A 16,557-nucleotide genomic window follows, 5' to 3' on the forward strand; every position below is an offset into this window, starting at 1 on the left:
TGCTATCAACAGGGTTTCAGTGCTGGGTCGATACTTCGTTTCTATCGTCTAAGATCAGCACTGAAAATGATCCATTATTTTTTAAGTGAAAAAAATATACGTCAAACAGGAACTGTGAAAAATGTCCCAACTTTTCAGCGTTCCCCGTCACGTCTATTTTATTTAACGTCTATAGCACATTTAAACAATAGAAGCTGGCCTAAAGTGTTTTAGACACAGACACATTTCTGTTCCAGGTCTCAAACAATCTGTTTAATTATGTACATGAAAGCTGAAAGATGTGTTCACTGTGTTATTTATGGCAGAAAGTGAAAATCACAGTGATTTAGTGATCATTCAAATGTGTTGATGATGATTCACCTCATAAATCATGAAACACTGCTCTCCTCTATAAAGCTCCCTTTATTTATTTGGTATCACACAGCATTACAATTCAGGCAAAGTTGTTGGTATTTTTCCTCGAAAAGTAAAAAAAATATTAATTTATAATTTTTCAGTGTGTGGTTTCATGGGGGGGGGGGGGCAACAACGGCTTTCTGCTCCTGTCTACAGAAATGCAGCTCCGGCCCTGCAGAGGTGTCGCTTCACAATCAGATTCAGAACATTGTATTAATCCCAGAGGAAATTATGTGGTTACAGTCGGTCCAAGACAATAAGAACAGCAACAGGCTGTATATACGATATATTACAACGTTACAAAATATAAGAAACAGCTCCAATGTATATTTATAATTAAGATATTTGCGTATCCAGAAAATTACAGACATTTTACTGTAAAACTTCACTGCAGCATGTGATGAAGGGTGCAGCTACTGGATGGGGGAGTCGTACAGATATGTATCCACAGGCAGGAAGGATTTCCTGAGTCGTTCACTGGTGCATTCGGGGAATCTCAGACTTTCTCTGAACTACTGACGTTAAATGGCCGCATGAGGGCCTCTGCGTCCTCTTCACCGCCTCCAAAACTCTCTCCTCATTTCGAGTCTGTGCCAAATTCCCTCCTCCTCCTGCTGCTCTCTGCCAGCCAGTAGCAGCTCTCTGGCCGCGGAGGGGAGCATTCACACCCCGCTGTCGGCGTTTAGCGGATGGAGCTCTCAGTCTGAGTCTGACCCGGAGGGAGGGAGGAGGAGAAGATGAACGGTAACCCGTGCGCCCGCAGGCTGGCCCGGCGCTCCAGGTCCGCGCTGCTGCTGGTCGCTGCTCTGGCCGTCCTGCTGGTCCAGACTCTCATCGTGTGGAACTTCAGCAGCCTGGACTCCACCGGTGGGGACGGAGGCGCCAGGAGCCGGGAGAAGAGAGAGGACCGGACCGGGGGGTTCAACAAAGCCGACATGGAGCACCCGCGGAAGGGGCTGCAGAAGAGGGGCGACCCGCCGCCGCTGGTCGGGAAGGCGGCCGATCAGCAGCAGCTGCAGGCGGTGGGTTTGACTGATGTGCCCTTCACGAGGCGCTTTAATCAGATTTTTACACGCGTGTTTTCGGGGAATGAGCCGAAGGAAGCCGCATGGCAGCCACGGAGAAGATGCTGCAGCTGCTGCCTGTTGTTTTGGCTTTCCCGTCAATAGTTTGCCCGCTTTCGTCAGGGAGATGGGTCTGTAGGCCAAACTTAATTTAAAAAACAGCCAATTTAAGGTGTCGATTATTGGTGGCTGTGGCAGGTTAACTGCGCCACCTTCTCATTCGTAGCTACAGTTGAAAAACGTATCAGCACCAGGTAATCAATTCATCACTTTAAGCTGTGAGCCTCAGACAGTTTCCATTAACGCTTCATAACAGCTGATTGCTGTGACAATGAAATGAAAACTACGGGTGATCACGCGCTTTATTCATTGTAAGACCAATGCCGAATTAAAGATCACGCAGACATTTAAAAAGAAATGCCCCCAGTCTTGTTCAAAAATCTAATTTTAAGGGTCGACAACCGAGAAAATGTGCAAATGGCTGTTTTTGTTGTTGGAGTTTGGTTTGGCAGCGTCTCACGTTTTAAACGTCATTTGTGTTACTTTCAGCGTGAAAGGTCACCGTGTTTTTATGAATCTGTTCATTCTGCAGTCCCGTTTAAATCTCTGGTACTTTGGTGTTTTTGCACAGAATGAGGTTTGGGCCTGAAATGCTCCTCGGTTTAGGTGTTTGCGGTTTCCTTGGTAAATTTAAAGAATTTTACTGACACTTGAGGAATTTAGGAAATGATTTAGCCAGTTTTGGTTAAGAGAAGTTGCTCCCCTGTAATATCGGCTTATGAAATATGTTTATAAAGGGAACAATAACATTTAATATTAAGTTAGAGGTAAAATGAACACTTTTACTCCTTGAAGCAACTTTTTGGGTGTGAGGTTTTAAAATTAAACGGGTCCTCAAATTAAGCTCCCTTTCCCTCATAAATTTTAATCACATTTGAGGAAATTAGTTAACAATTTTTATTGGTGGAAACTGGTCTTGTGTGTAAAACTTGGTAATTATGACAAAGACACAGCTCATCAAGTGAAAGCTTTGGTGATGGCGTCCATTCTTGCAACAATAAAACTTTGTGTAATTTTTTCATCATATTTTGATAAACTGTTTCATTTCAAGCTCTAACACCTATTTTAGTGTCATGTAATTTTGCACAGAATCAGTAGTTCTTAGAGGAAAATGTTCTAAGCTTGGATTTTGGGAGGTTTCCTTACTAAAATTAAAGGATTGTCGCGACACTTAAGAAACTAGGAAAACAGATTTAACCTTGTGTTATTAATGGAAGTCGGTCTGCTCTGACATTAAGTTGTAAAATCACTTTTACAAATGAGGCTTTGTGTAGAATTTCTTTAGCAAACCTGTATTTAAGTTTGACCCGAAAGCTAAAATTTAAAGCAGTTTTACCTTAAAGGCAAAAACCAAAAATCTCTATTTTAGTAATTTTCTGTCTTCTCACATTCATAGTTAGATTTCCATCTTCATCTCCACGTGAATGCTCCACAGCTCATTTCAGGCACAGCACAGTACTCACTATCATCCTGCTGAGATTCCTGTGTTTGTATGTTCAGAAAAACCTGTTGGGATCCAGCTGTTCTCACATGTTTTAATGGTGTGTGTGTGTGTGTGTGTGTGTGTGTGTGTGTGTGTGTGTGTGTGTGTGTGTGTGTGTGTGTGTGTGTGTGTGTGTGTGTGTGTGTGTTAGCAGGAAGCAGTGTCCCATTTCCAATAAAATATCACTTGCTGGGACTCAGTGAAAATAGCCTCCTCCCCCTGAAACACTGAGTGTGTGCTTTTATGTTTATCTTTGTGAGAACATGTTGGCCCGTTCCTTAAAAGCTGTTTGATAACTAAGAGTAGATGTTGGTGTTGTTCTAGAAAATACATGACGTGTTATCCGTGTCAGAGAACAAGAATGTTTACGGGGTCCAAACAGCCACAGTCTGGACTTCTCGGGAGAACACTGATAGCGCCGATTCACCGAAGAGCACTGTGGGAGTCGGTTTGTGATGGTGATGGTGGGGTGATTGGAAAGGCACAGGACTTATCTCATATTCTGATCGTACTGGAGGTATGACTGTAATGCTGAGCCTGTATTAATGTGGCTGTTGATCCAAGTCGTTCCTCTGTGAGTTGGGAGGATCCTGCGACCTGTCTGTCACAGACTTGGACACGTCAGCCTTTCTGTGCTTATAGACAGAAATAAAACAAGTATATTTAATTCTTTCGTTACTCAGAAATGTCCTATTTTAAATAGTTGGCAGCCTTCAGAAACCTCGATGTTTACATGCAGCGTTATCTACTTTTCTATCGTCTGCACTTCCTGTCAGAGTGGAGCAGAACCACCAGGCTGCGACGGTTCAGGCCAGAGTTGAGGCTCGGTGTGAAATTTGTGGTTTTTATTGTTTACTTGGTTTCCCGTGTTGTAGTTGTGTGTCTTATTTTGAAAAAAATATTTACTCGTTACCATAGTGACCAGAGAGCATTAAGGGGCAGAGGGGGATGTTACTCTCAGTGTTGTTGGTGCATTTATATTATCTGACATTAAAACGGTCTGCGGCTGGGGACCGCTGCAATGGTGATAAGCCTTAAACTTGCATTCTTTCCAATGGCCAGCAGGAGGCAGTGACTCTGGTTTCAAAAAGATTTCAGGTTGTATAGAAGTCTGTGGGAAAATGACCCTACTTCACCCTCATCTATGAGCTCAGTAAACACTTTCCTGATGACCTTCTTGTCTCAACCAGTAGTTTAAAGAGCTATTTAATACAACACAATCATGATTTATTCAATTTTTGTCCCATTAGGTTAAACAGGAGCTGCTTTAGCTTTTTAAAAGAGAGTTCAGCCTCATTCGTCCTGTTTCAGTCTTGTTTCCGTTTTTTTATGTGCCCAAGAGCCAGTTTCAAAATCTTTACCTTTCTTTGTCTTGTGATGTATATATTTAAATATTTAACAGGTTCTAACTGAGGGGATGGCAGCTACATGAATGTTTAATGTTTTCATTAAATATTTTGGGTCTTCCTGGACATCAAACCTCAAAGTTTTTATTTTTTATTTTTTTAAAGGTGAATGTTTTCTGGCTTTTTAACTTTTCTATAACATTAACCGCTGGGTGTTGGAACAAGACGAAGATAGCTAGGAACCATCAGACCTGGGACGAGTTGCCCTTAACCCTGGTTACATTTCTATCTGGGCATGTGCAGAAACAGAGGAAACCTGCTTCAGTGAAACACAATCATAGCAGTCGCGTATGAGTGCGGTCCTCCACCTCGAAGGTGTGATGAATGTGGGAGTCATGTCACTGTGGCGCCTTTCAGGATTGTAGTGAACACACTTGACTGGATGTTATAAACGAGGCTGCAGTGTGTTGGACACACACACACACACACACACACACACACACACACACACACACACACACACACACACACACACACACAGCCATTGCTGGAAAGCTGAACACTGCTGGTATTTAAATCTGCAGCTGTGTCTTCGTGAGGACTTTGACATAAAGCTTTCCCAGGTTGCTGACCGCAGCCTAATCCTGATTCTAACCTGAACTCTTAAATCAAACGTGAACCCTGAGAAAGCCCCGTGAAGCCGTCTGTGCGCACACGTGTACAGTGCTGACCACACTGTGCGTGTCAGAGCCGATACACACACTAACAGCCAGGTCAGATCAGATTAGAGGATTTCTTTGGATCGTGTTTCTCTGATGGGATTTATACTTTCTAATCTAGTTTAGATTGTACAATAATCCCTAAATGCTGTGTTTGTGTGTCTGTGTGTCCTCGCTTGTATCTCTGCACCGAACATTGTTTAAAAAAGGAGAGTGAGGACAGTTTAAGAGAGTGAGGACAGTAAGGTTTCAGATTAGCAATCTGTCAGTCTGCCTCTCTGATGTGTGCGGCTGATTGTCATGAAGATGAACGTGTGGCGCTCAGGAGTCTCAGATATCCTTTAAACCAGCTGTAAACCTGTGATGGCCCCAGAATGAAACCAATAAGTTGTTCTTAACAGACACAAAGTGAGACGGGAGCTCTGTACGTTTATCTGCCGTGGTGTAATGAGGCTTATTAAGGCTCAGGCAGAACTCGACATCGGCTCTGTTTTTGGACTTGGTTCAAACTGAGTTTGAGTTTGGGTCATGATGTCATTACGTAAATATTCTAGCGTTGTTTTAAGTTTTTTTTAAACATCATGATGTTGAGATAAGGGCTCTGTTTTTGGACTTGGTGACAGATATTGAATCTTGATCGTGGACTGGTTTTGGTCTTGGTCCCTGACTCATTGATGCTGACGTGTCTCTATTTTTGGACGTCTTGACAGGGTCGTTGGCTCGGGGGCTGTTTTTGGATCATCAGTGGTTCCATGATGTTGAGATCAGGGTTCTGTTCCTGGACTTGGTTCATTGTGAAACATTTGGGGCTGTGTTTTAGGGTTGGGTGGGGGCTTTCCAACACCATGATGATGAGATCAGAGCAAAACTTTTGGACTTGATTTCAAAGTGATTTGGGAAAAAGTAAATGTTATAATCTTGGGTCCTGACTCTGTGGTGTAGACGTTGCAGCTTTGTTTTTGGGCCTGGTGTTGGACTTTTGTTGATTATGGTCATTTGCACAATGATTTGAGATCAGGTTTGATCTAAGGTTTGCAGACCCTCTGTTGCAGGGCTCTCCTAGTTATTGAAGATGATTTGTTTGACTCTGATTGTATATTTGTGCTTACAGATGCAGAATTAATTGGGATGATCTGTCTCTCTGATGCTGTTAATGATGCATATATACATTTATTTTAAGGAGAAACCTGCAGAGTCTGGTAGCAGTGCCTGAAACCAGCAGAGCAGCTGTAAATTGATGCGATGATCCAGATCTAATTCAGTATATGTGATTTAGCAGCGTAGACTGCTGTCAGAACCATGAAGCTGCTTTATGTTTTTCTGTATTTTCTTTGATATAATTCTCAGTAAATCTGGCATGGGTGGATGTAAATCCCTGCTGTAATCCTGGGGCGCCCTGTTGGTGCCGCGGTGGTTTCAGCCAGGTTTACACAGCACCATCCTAACCCTCATCACAGTCCATTTAGCTTACTTTCTGTCCATCTGGCTCTGGTTTTCCTTTGTCTCTCAATCTCTCTATTTAGACAGATTACTCCATTCATCTCCTTTGGGACGTGATGCTCTTCTTTGTCAGTTTGTTTCTTCTTTTTTTTGCTTTGGCAGACTCAGTTTCTTTTTAAAGACGAGATAATGATCATCCTGTATGGATAATAAATTAGCATTCCTAATTAAAAAACCCAAAACTGTCACTCAGTGTCATAGTGACATTCATCAACTATGATGAATATTATAATTTTACTATTCCCATATTATTGTGTATTTAGTGCCAGTGTGTGTTTTGAGCTACAATGCACTTATTGCCAAATATAGTAGTCTGATTACTCAGATCTGTTTATTCAGGCCCAGAAAAATCACCAACTGTTGTATTAAGACTGGCCGAATCTGAAAAATATTTTTAATTCATACATCTGGACGCGGCGCCGTCAGAGAGAAACGTTTCTCCCTCTGACGGCGCCGCGTCCAGATGAACAGAATCAACTTTTGGGGATTTACTTACCTGGATGATTGAACATGCATCAAGACGTAATTCATACAATATTCCCACAAATGTTTAACAGTGAAGAACTGACAGTCTGGTGTCAAAGTTGCTCAAACTGTATGAAGTAAACTACAACATGATCTTAAATCGGATTATTTTCATTGTCACGTTTCGCTGCAAAAAGATGAGGTTGGCTCTTACACTCGATTAAACATGTTAACAAAAACAAACTGCGGTGGTGTAGGAGACTTGATATCATAATCCCATTACCAAGCTATAACATGCTACTCCTACAATCCCACTTCCTAAGTTGGGAAGTCAGTGTCCTGACTGGTGCGTTGAGGTTTTGCAGAAATGTGACCCCGAAACATGTGAATGTGGCAATCATGGCCTGGGGACCCGTCTGCAGCCATCTGGCAAACAACTGTTCCTGGGAGAAACACGCATTCGCCACAAGCTGGGAATTAACTAAATGTTTTTGAGCTTTTGATGTTTTCTTTTTACTCGCGAGGACGTTCACATGAGCTTGTAGCTCATCATTTTCTTTAAAGCATTTCGTATGTCTTCTGTGTTTAGGCTCCACTTTCATGCAGAAGTGAAATGATCACAGCTTGAATTCAGCATGCATTAATTACAAAAGACATGAAGATGCAGTAGAAAAACTAGAAACGTCTGCGTAACGGCTCTCGCTGTGAGCCATATAGAAATCTACAGGCCTTATGAAACGTACCATCTGTGAGTTCAAACATCTCAGGCACCACGGAAGCTCTTTGCCAACCTTTCCTGCTTCATGCATGGATTTGTAAACATGACCAACATAAGGCAGCCTATAAGATTTTCACTGCCCACCAGTCGGCATTTTCCCGCAGGTATACTGAGGGTAAACACACCTACACAGGAGCTTGATTAATGCATAACCAGAGCTGTGTACAGATGCAGCCTACAGCCATGTGAAAGGGCTCTTTATCGCGTTATATGAAGGTGTTTTCTCGCTCTGTCTGTCACAACACACCAAATCACTGCTGCCAAGAAAACAACAGCCTCTTTCTACCCTGCCTGTGGGGGCCATTTGAGCAGACGTTAGAGACATCATGTACTGGATATTTGGTAGTTGGAATCATTAAAGAACCATTTGATATGAAAAATGTCCATTTCTGTGGACGAATGCAGACTTTGGTCCGAACTGTAAAAGCAGTAACAGAGACCTGTGGGCTCATTCATAAGACTGAATCATGACTTTATTGTGTTTTACTGGGTGATAATAAAGGGTGAAGGTGGCATTTGATGTGAATTGTAGGTCCGTTAGTATCCATGATCATTCTGTGGAGAATTGACTAACTTTGTAGTAGGGCTGCCACGATTAATCGACTATTAAAATCGTCGACGACTGATTTAATAGTCGACGCGTCGTTTGAAGCTTTGTAAGATCCCAAAGACGCAGGAATCAGTAGTAGGATTTAAGAGTGTAATAACGGACTGAAACAGAAGATGGCAGCACTGCATGTACAAGGATGCCAGCTGCCGTTAAACCCCGAAGAAGAAGAAGAAGCTGTGTCCCAGAATTCATAGCGCAGCCCAGCTCAGTTTCCAACAATGGCGGCAGCTAGTTAGTTTTAATGTTACTCTTATTATTCTTTCTGGGTCACAAAATAAACGTTTAACATATTTTCAGGGAGAATGTAGCTGTGTAAACCTCAAATATCTGCTCAGTTTATCAGGACACCACATATTTTCAAAAGCGCTCCGACGTTTTCGGAGACGTCTGTTACCCACTAGCTCGATAGCTAGCCGGGGGCAAGGCTAACTAGAGCCATGAGAACACCGGACTCCCGGCAAATCGTTTTCAAACCCACCGCCGTCTTTCGCTACTCAGGTTAAACATGATATATGAGTCACTTAGATAACTTAAAATGTTATTGTTTGGCTTTTTTTTAGTATTTTATTTGTTCCTGAGTAAATCGGTTTGGCTGAGATTAAAGTTATAGTTTTTACACAGCTGAATAAACGTCAAGCAGACAGCTGATTATCAGAAGTGTGAGATGCTCGAGAATTTACTCCGGTGTCCTGTTATATTTTAGATAGCAAGGAGTTTATTAAACCTCACCGAAACAATCTGCAAATTTCATTAAAATTTAATAAACTCTCATCTTGTCTTTATTTTTAGTTAGCACAGACCTTAAACACTTAAAGCTGTAAGCTAATGATAGTTATATAAGAGCAGATGCTGCTGGTGCAATAAGCTGTAGTTTTACGTCCAATGGATGATGATCTGATTAGTGACTAATCGCAAATATAATCGGTGACTAGTCGACTATCAAAATAATCGTTTGTGGCAGCCCTACTTTGTAGTAAGAAGTAGAAGTTCTGATGTAAACAAACGCCTGCATTTATCTTTGCATGGTCACCTTTGGTGTGCCACAACCTTCGCTCACATTTGTGACTTTTGGACCTACATCGTGTTCCTGTTGTGTTGATGTCGTTGGTGGATGTAACAGACCAATCCCACTGCTGACCTGTATAACCAGTCAGGCTTTTAATCCAGTTAAATGTGTTAATGTAAACGTGGCTATCGTGAGGCAGGCGTTTCTAATGTTGTGGCTCACTGGTGCATATCTCGGAGCAGGTGTCTGTGCACTCTTGCCGTTTTTGTCAACACTTCAAGATCTTTTACAAGATGTAGATAAATATGAGGAGCACAGCAGCTTTTCGCTGATAGTCACACATGTGGAAGTGGCTGTTCTGCTCTCACTTCAGAGAATTCCCAGAAAACACCACCGCACATTCTTGTCACCACACCAGATCCAGGCATTCTCAGATTATCCTTATTAGTGTGAACTCGTAATCAACAGATGTCAGAGCAACAGGTCTCTTTCCTCCTACCCTTTCCCTGCCTCGCCCCCGGCGCCCGAGGGAATGGCCTCTCCTGTCTCTTGTGTGTCTCCTTTATTGCGGAGCAGCAGGAGGTCTGAAGGCTTCAATAGGAACCTGCTGAGAAGGAGAGCGGCTGAGAGCAAAGTGACTCACACAGGAGCACCACGAGCAAGAAAGCAGTGACTCAGTCCCTCTGTGAGTGTAAAGAATGATGTCTTTGTAGGTAAGCGGTGGTATTTTAGCTGTGGCCGGTCTCCATGGAAAGCACGGCCCTCTGGGAAAAAACGCTCTGCTTTTCTTTGGAGGTGGATCTGTGAAGGAGAGACAAACTTGTATTATTGTGTCGAGCGAATTACAGCCTGAAACGCTCGAGGACATTTTGGAAAACTCCTGAAACTGCATCAAATCGGCCTCATTACAAAAAACATTTCATTTACAAATCTCTGACTTCTTGTTTGCACTGAAGGAGCTGTTAGGAAAAACATCATCATCATCATCATCATCATCATCCGCCAGTTTTCTACCTGCTGTCCTGCTTTTTTATGTTTGTAGTCAGTTTGAGTCATTTTGTTAGTGTTTCTGAGCCGAGTGTGTCGGCATCTCGTTTTTCTTTGGTCATTTTTTTGTTTCTTTCTGATAATGTTTTTGTCTGTAAGGTTATGGCTGCTCCAGTCTGCATGCCAAATGTTCTTGGGTAAGATGCGTAACTCCAAGCAGCTCTCCAATGCATCCATCAGAATATGCATGAGTGTGAATGTTGGACAGGAAGCACTTGAATGGGTGAAGGAGGGATGTTGTATAAATCGCTGAGTGCTCAGGTGGAGTCAGGAAGCGTTGTATAAGAATCAGTCCATTTCCCTTTGTTTTGTTTTTGTGTAACAGTTTTTCCTCTCTGTGGTCATTTTGATTTCATTTGTGTGCGTTTGGCCTTCTGTTGTTGTCACTTTGCATTTCTTTGAGGTTTTGTTCCTTTGGTTGTTTTGTGTCTCTGAGATGGCTTTGTGTTTGTGGCTGTTTGGTTTTCATTGTGTTTGGGATTTTTTTTGGGGGGGGGGGGTCTTTGAGATCTTTTTGTGGTTATTTTGTGTTTGCGTGTAAATTGTTGTTGGCAGGTTAATAAGTTTAGACGTTTTTCACAGTTTTCTGTTGAATTTCGAGACTTTGGTTCAGACCGACATATTTCAGAGGTAAGAAAAAACCTCAGTCAGATGTTTCAAGAAGGAAAAGGTGTGTGTGTGTGTGTGTGTGTGTGTGTGTGTGTGTGTGTGTGTGTGTGTGTGTGTGTGTGTGTGTGTGTGTGTGTGTGTGTGTGTGTGTGTGTGTGTGTGTGTGAAATCTATCTCTCGCTGTACTCTGGAGGTTTTATTCCTGGATATCACACTTATAATAATGGCAGGAGAGCTGAAAATGTTCACTGCGGCAACACACACACACACACACACACACACACACACACACACACACACACACACACACACTCTTTCCTCTGAGCTGATATTACAGATGAGATAATGAAAGGTTGACTGAGAAGCAGGTGGCAAGAGCTGATATTACTGTCTTCCTGCTGGGGCTTAGTGTGTGTGTGCGTGTGTGTGTGTGTGTGTGTGTGCGCACTCTTTATCCTGGGAAAGACAGATATGGGGGAGATCTGTGGGATTAAAATACTCATCGAGGTCATGTGGCGATGCTGCTGAAACACAGACGCCCACCAGGCTCTGATTGTAGCGCTGTGGACCCCGGCGTGTGGACGAGTCTTTGCTTCTGCTCTGTTTTATTGTGATGTGCAGGAACAACACTTTGATTCATTCCAAGGAGATAAACGAGCTCACGTGTGTGTAACACGTGGAGCTCCGTACATTTAACATGTATGTGAAGCAGGGAGAGCCTAAAGGGTTCAAATGTCTTCCTGACTTGAGCTTTGCTCCCGTCCTGTCCAAACTTTCCTTTCTAGCCTCATCACTTTCAGATTTAGCTGGAAGTTATTTATTTCCTTGCAGCTGGTCCACGTCCCTCACTTTAGTATTTGGATTCAAAATGACGATGCAAATTTTTTTTCTTGAAAAATGCATCATATAATTGTAAATGGATACACAGCCTGTCTTTGTAACTGTTAAAGAAGAGTTTTCTTTGATTTAATTTATTTAATTTTTGCTTTATGTAAGAACTATATTTGTCATTCCTTGCAGAACGTTTACCACTCGCACCGCCCCAAAGAGAAAGTCCGCCTGGACAGCAACAATAATGAGAACTCGGTCCCCAAAGACTTTGACACCATCGACAGCAACAGCAACCTGGGGGCCCGATCACATAGCCAGCGAGTGCCAGTCGGAAATGCCAAACGTAAGCTAGAAAAGAGCCAAGCGCAAAGCATGCTGGGAAAATCTGCCAACGAGGTCCTCAAGTACCCTCCCATCCAACCGAGAGTGCCGGGCCACAATCGCAACCACACCCACACCCGTAAAGCCCACCCCAAGCTGCCAACGGTTGCAGCGCCGGCTCAGGGGTCCAATCCGGATTCGCCGTTCTACCAGACCAAGAAGCCGGCTTCTCCTCCGCTGCCGCCTGGTCTGGAGGTGAGGAAGGAGCAGCTGCAGTGTGAGATCAGCGGTAAAGAAGCCATTTCAGCTCTTTCCAGAGCCAAGAGCCGGGAGTGCCGGCAGCAGATAGTAGAGGTGTACTGCAAACACAAGGAGGGGACGCTGATGCCCGAGAAAGTTCCTCGCTACTGCCCCGCAGAAGGTAAGATCACATCTCAGTGTGTGCAGGTAACAACAGACGCGTTTCATATTATTCACATAACCAACAACAAAAAACACAAAAGTCATAAAAATCCTTAAATTATAGGTTAAAGGAATGTTTTATTTTCTGCTGCATCAATGTTGTTCAAACCTTCTCTTTGTGAGGGAGAGCCAATCAGAATAAAGGGAGGTGACTGTGCGAACGAAGCTAAAACAGATGAGGATGAAGACGAACTGAGGACCTCTGAATAAAATAAATAGAATAGTGAATCATAGTCATCCTCATTACTGTCATGAATGGTGAAAAGCCCAAACGCAGGCTCCAGATCGATTTGATGAAGCAGAGGTTGAACAATCTGTTATGTTTATAAAGTCCAAGAATAAAACAGATGGACACAAAGAAGCAGAGAGGCTCAGAGAAACACATGAAACAGGAGGGAGGAAACAGCTGAAACTCATCAAAGACACTATACTGTCAAAATAAAACAGGAAGTAACCTAAACAGAACAGGAAGACACAAAACATCAGACATGCTAAACACTAACACAATCAGATTACAGAGATTACTCGACATTAATGGAGACATGCTTACTCTTACTATGATTGTAGCGCATGTAGACATATTATTCAGTCTGAAAGAAACTTACTGTATAAGCTGCCCTGGATACCAGGATTGACAATTGCCCGGGGCGAATAAACCTCACTTCAGACGGCTTTCACATTGTGAGCTGTCTCACAAGCATTTATTTATTTTTAATGTGGCAAAGATGATAAAATGTTTTTGTTGTTTACATGACATCAGTTACAGTGAAGGTACCAGGGATGTATTGTCATGCAAATCTGTGAAATGATTGTTCATCAAGCGGTGACGGTAACAGTGCCTGTAATCCATGCTTTGGTTTATATAATGAACATGTAGCTTGTGAAGAAGTATATGTATTTAGTATTGTTTATTGTTTGGTGTCTATGAACAGCCGTTTATGCCATCTGAGTATAAATGGTGACATGATGAAGATATAAAGAAAAACATGATAAGTTGATGCATGTCTTTGTTTTTAATACGTTTGCAAATGTCCAAAAATACGAAACTCAGGGCTCAAAACACAGGACGTTTCTTCTTGACCATCTGAAGGATGGATGTGTAGGTGGCATCAAGATGAAAGCTGCCTGCCCTCTTTGTCTGAAGCTGGCATGAAGATATAAACAGATCACTTTGATAATCTGTAAATTGCACGTTCAGTAATGTGCTCTACCTCGATGTAGCTGACAGCTGCGGTGCTGCGATCCATCGCTTGCAGTCTGCTCCGGGTGTCAGTGCGACTAAATTTCCACGTGTATGAGCACCTCGAGATTTATTCGTAGTCTGCATGTATTAACCTATGATTTTAGGTCTGAAATATCCTTTCATGTTAACATAGTGATTCATTTGTCAGCAAATGAATGGGCGACAGATTTCAAGACAGAAAGGACATGAACAAGTGGCTGCTTTGAAGTGGCAGATTGCAGTAAGTGGAAAAGGGATTTTTGCCTTCCAAATTTACCCCTTCAGAAACATTTTTAACTGAGCACGTGCCGTAGATGCAAAGAGGCATCCCTCACGGGTGCCAGCTCTATTTTCAGGGACTTGAAGCATGAATGGACACAGAGGAGGACGATGCTCATCCAGCATAATTACACCCTAATTAAACAAGCAGTTTGTAGTCTTATTTTTGGAAAGGCTGACTAATGATTTACTCAGGGCCGTTTGAGGGTTAATTTATATGATTATAGGTTGTTTTGATGACACACCAGTGGTTATATCCTCAGAGTGAAGCCGGGCAGGGGTTTGGTTTCAGATTGCCGGGCATGCGTTCGGTCTTTTAAGGAGTTTGGTGTTTCTGTGCACGTCCCTGGGCGTATTTGACGCATCTCTGCCTCTGCGTTCGACTCAGCCGCCTGATTACTGTCATTCCCCCCTCAAACTCCAATCCCAGCATGCTCCACAGCCCAAAAAGGTCACTAATTAAAGCCAAGCAAGCCAAGGCCGGCGGGATGATGAGGAGGCATTAGGCTGTCAGAGCGTTTGTATGTACAAGATTGGGCTCGACCAGCTGCAGACGGCATGACTAGGAAAGGCGGAAGTGAAGAACTGGAGTGAGGAATGGGCTTAGAAGTGACGCTGATGTCTTAAAAAGGAAACGTTCTGCTTATTTCCAGATCCATATTGGTATTTTTGGGGTCTATCTTTGTATGACTGACAGTTAAACACAGCCCTCTTTACTTTACCTGTCTGAATTGAACCATCTTAGCATCAAAAAGCAGAGAAGCAGGAGGATGGATTTTGTTTGTTACTAATTGCTAAAAAAGGACTATTATTCATAAGACCATGAAACTCACCTGCTAGTGTGAAGTGGACGGGAGGAACACTTTTCACACAGGCAGAGATTCATGGATTTATCAGTGAGATGTTAACAGACCTCCTCCTGTCCAGGTAAAGCTAATGTGAACGTACAGTGGGACGAGGACGCCTCCGATGCTTCTCCGCCTGTACGGATCGCCTTTGTCCTGGTCGTCCACGGCCGAGCCTCGCGTCAGTTCCAGCGTCTCTTCAAAGCCATCTACCACACCTCACACTACTACTACATCCATGTGGACCAGGTAGGACTGCTGACCGTCGCCCAGAGCAGGATTTTTTTTGCAATATCTTAATTTTAATTTATAAATATTAAATTTTTTCACTTAAAAGCTGGAGAAAGTTTGAGACCGGCTTCAAATGATCTGTTAGGGAGGATCTGTTCTTTTGCTCAGGTACTTCCTGTTTGTGTGATCGAGTGTGCTGGGTTGGTAAAGGTCTGATTTGTTTTAACTTCAGGTTAAACTGCTTTTGGAAGCACGTCTCTGCTCGGTTTGTTGTTTCAGCCTTGGTGCTTTTAATTCTCGTCACATTTCTTTTAGATGAACTTAATAAAAAAGTCACGCTTCAAGACAAACCCGTAGGCGGAACGAGGCGGGAATCCCGCTCTGCTACGCTGAGACGTCAAACTCATTAAAATGTGTGGTTTTAAAAAGGCAGGAAAGAATAACACAGGGAACAAAACGTAATTAATAATTTAAAATAATGAATGCCGACACTGGGACAGAGATCTCACTTCTGCAGCAGGACTTGGACACACTGCAGCTTTAAAGAACAGTTACAGTCAATGAACGTCAGCACAGTCGCCTCAGTCATCAGTAGCTCATTGCTACCTGAACTTAACACTGTCGTAATTAAGACAACGATCAGAGAACAAACACAAACTGTAGTAATGATGGAGCGTCACAGCGTTTTCTATACTTAATAACACTAATCCTGCAAAACATCTGAACTTAAACAGGTTTCTGATGTAAAGAATGCAGAGACTGTGTCATCTTAAGACTGCTGTTGCTGGTTTAGATCATGTTGTGTAAGCTCCACTATAAATTGTATCTGTTGCATTTTTATTATGTTGAGAGTTTGCGTGGCTTCAGCCTCAAACAGGTCTCCCAGGGGAAACAGATTTCCATCTCTGTGGGACTTCCTGCTACAATAAAGGTTGAATAAATAACACTAACAGTCCCATGAGTCTGTGCACGCTCTGTTGCAAGGCTGTCCACAGTCCTAGCGAGCGCCCCCCACCGCCGGGCCGTCACTTTATCTGAATCTGTTATTTTCTTCACGTCTTCAGCTGAGAAGCTTTAAAACTTTGTGCAGCATTAACCGGCTCATAATCAGACTTTTACATCGTAACACGCCACTTTTAGGCAACGTTTCCTGTTCCCTCATTTAAACCTGCACCAAAGCATTTAGCAGCAGTGACTATAAAGCCGGCAGCATGACGCCCAGTCCACATCTCTTGGGACGAGTCCGACACCCTTGATTTCACAGTCTGAAAAATGGAGCTAAA

The 16,557-nt window shown here is 42.9% G+C and overlaps 1 protein-coding gene across 1 annotated transcript in view; it reads left to right on the forward strand.

Moving 5' to 3' along the window:
- Window positions 1-939: 939 nt before the first annotated feature.
- Window positions 940-16,557, forward strand: part of LOC146712003 (xylosyltransferase 1-like) — a 39,388-nt gene continuing 23,770 nt past the window's right edge. Inside the window, exons 1-3 of the mRNA XM_085455078.1 lie at window positions 940-1,418; window positions 12,104-12,656; window positions 15,126-15,292. Coding sequence (XP_085311204.1) covers window positions 1,134-1,418; window positions 12,104-12,656; window positions 15,126-15,292 — 1,005 coding nt within the window. The 5' untranslated portion in view covers window positions 940-1,133. The remainder of the gene's footprint in view (window positions 1,419-12,103; window positions 12,657-15,125; window positions 15,293-16,557) is intronic.

The sequence above is a fragment of the Copadichromis virginalis genome, linkage group LG4, assembly GCF_057382275.1.
Source record: "Copadichromis virginalis isolate Kocher_CV1m ecotype Utaka linkage group LG4, C_Virginalis_male_GT1.1, whole genome shotgun sequence".
Lineage (NCBI taxonomy): Eukaryota > Metazoa > Chordata > Actinopteri > Cichliformes > Cichlidae > Copadichromis > Copadichromis virginalis.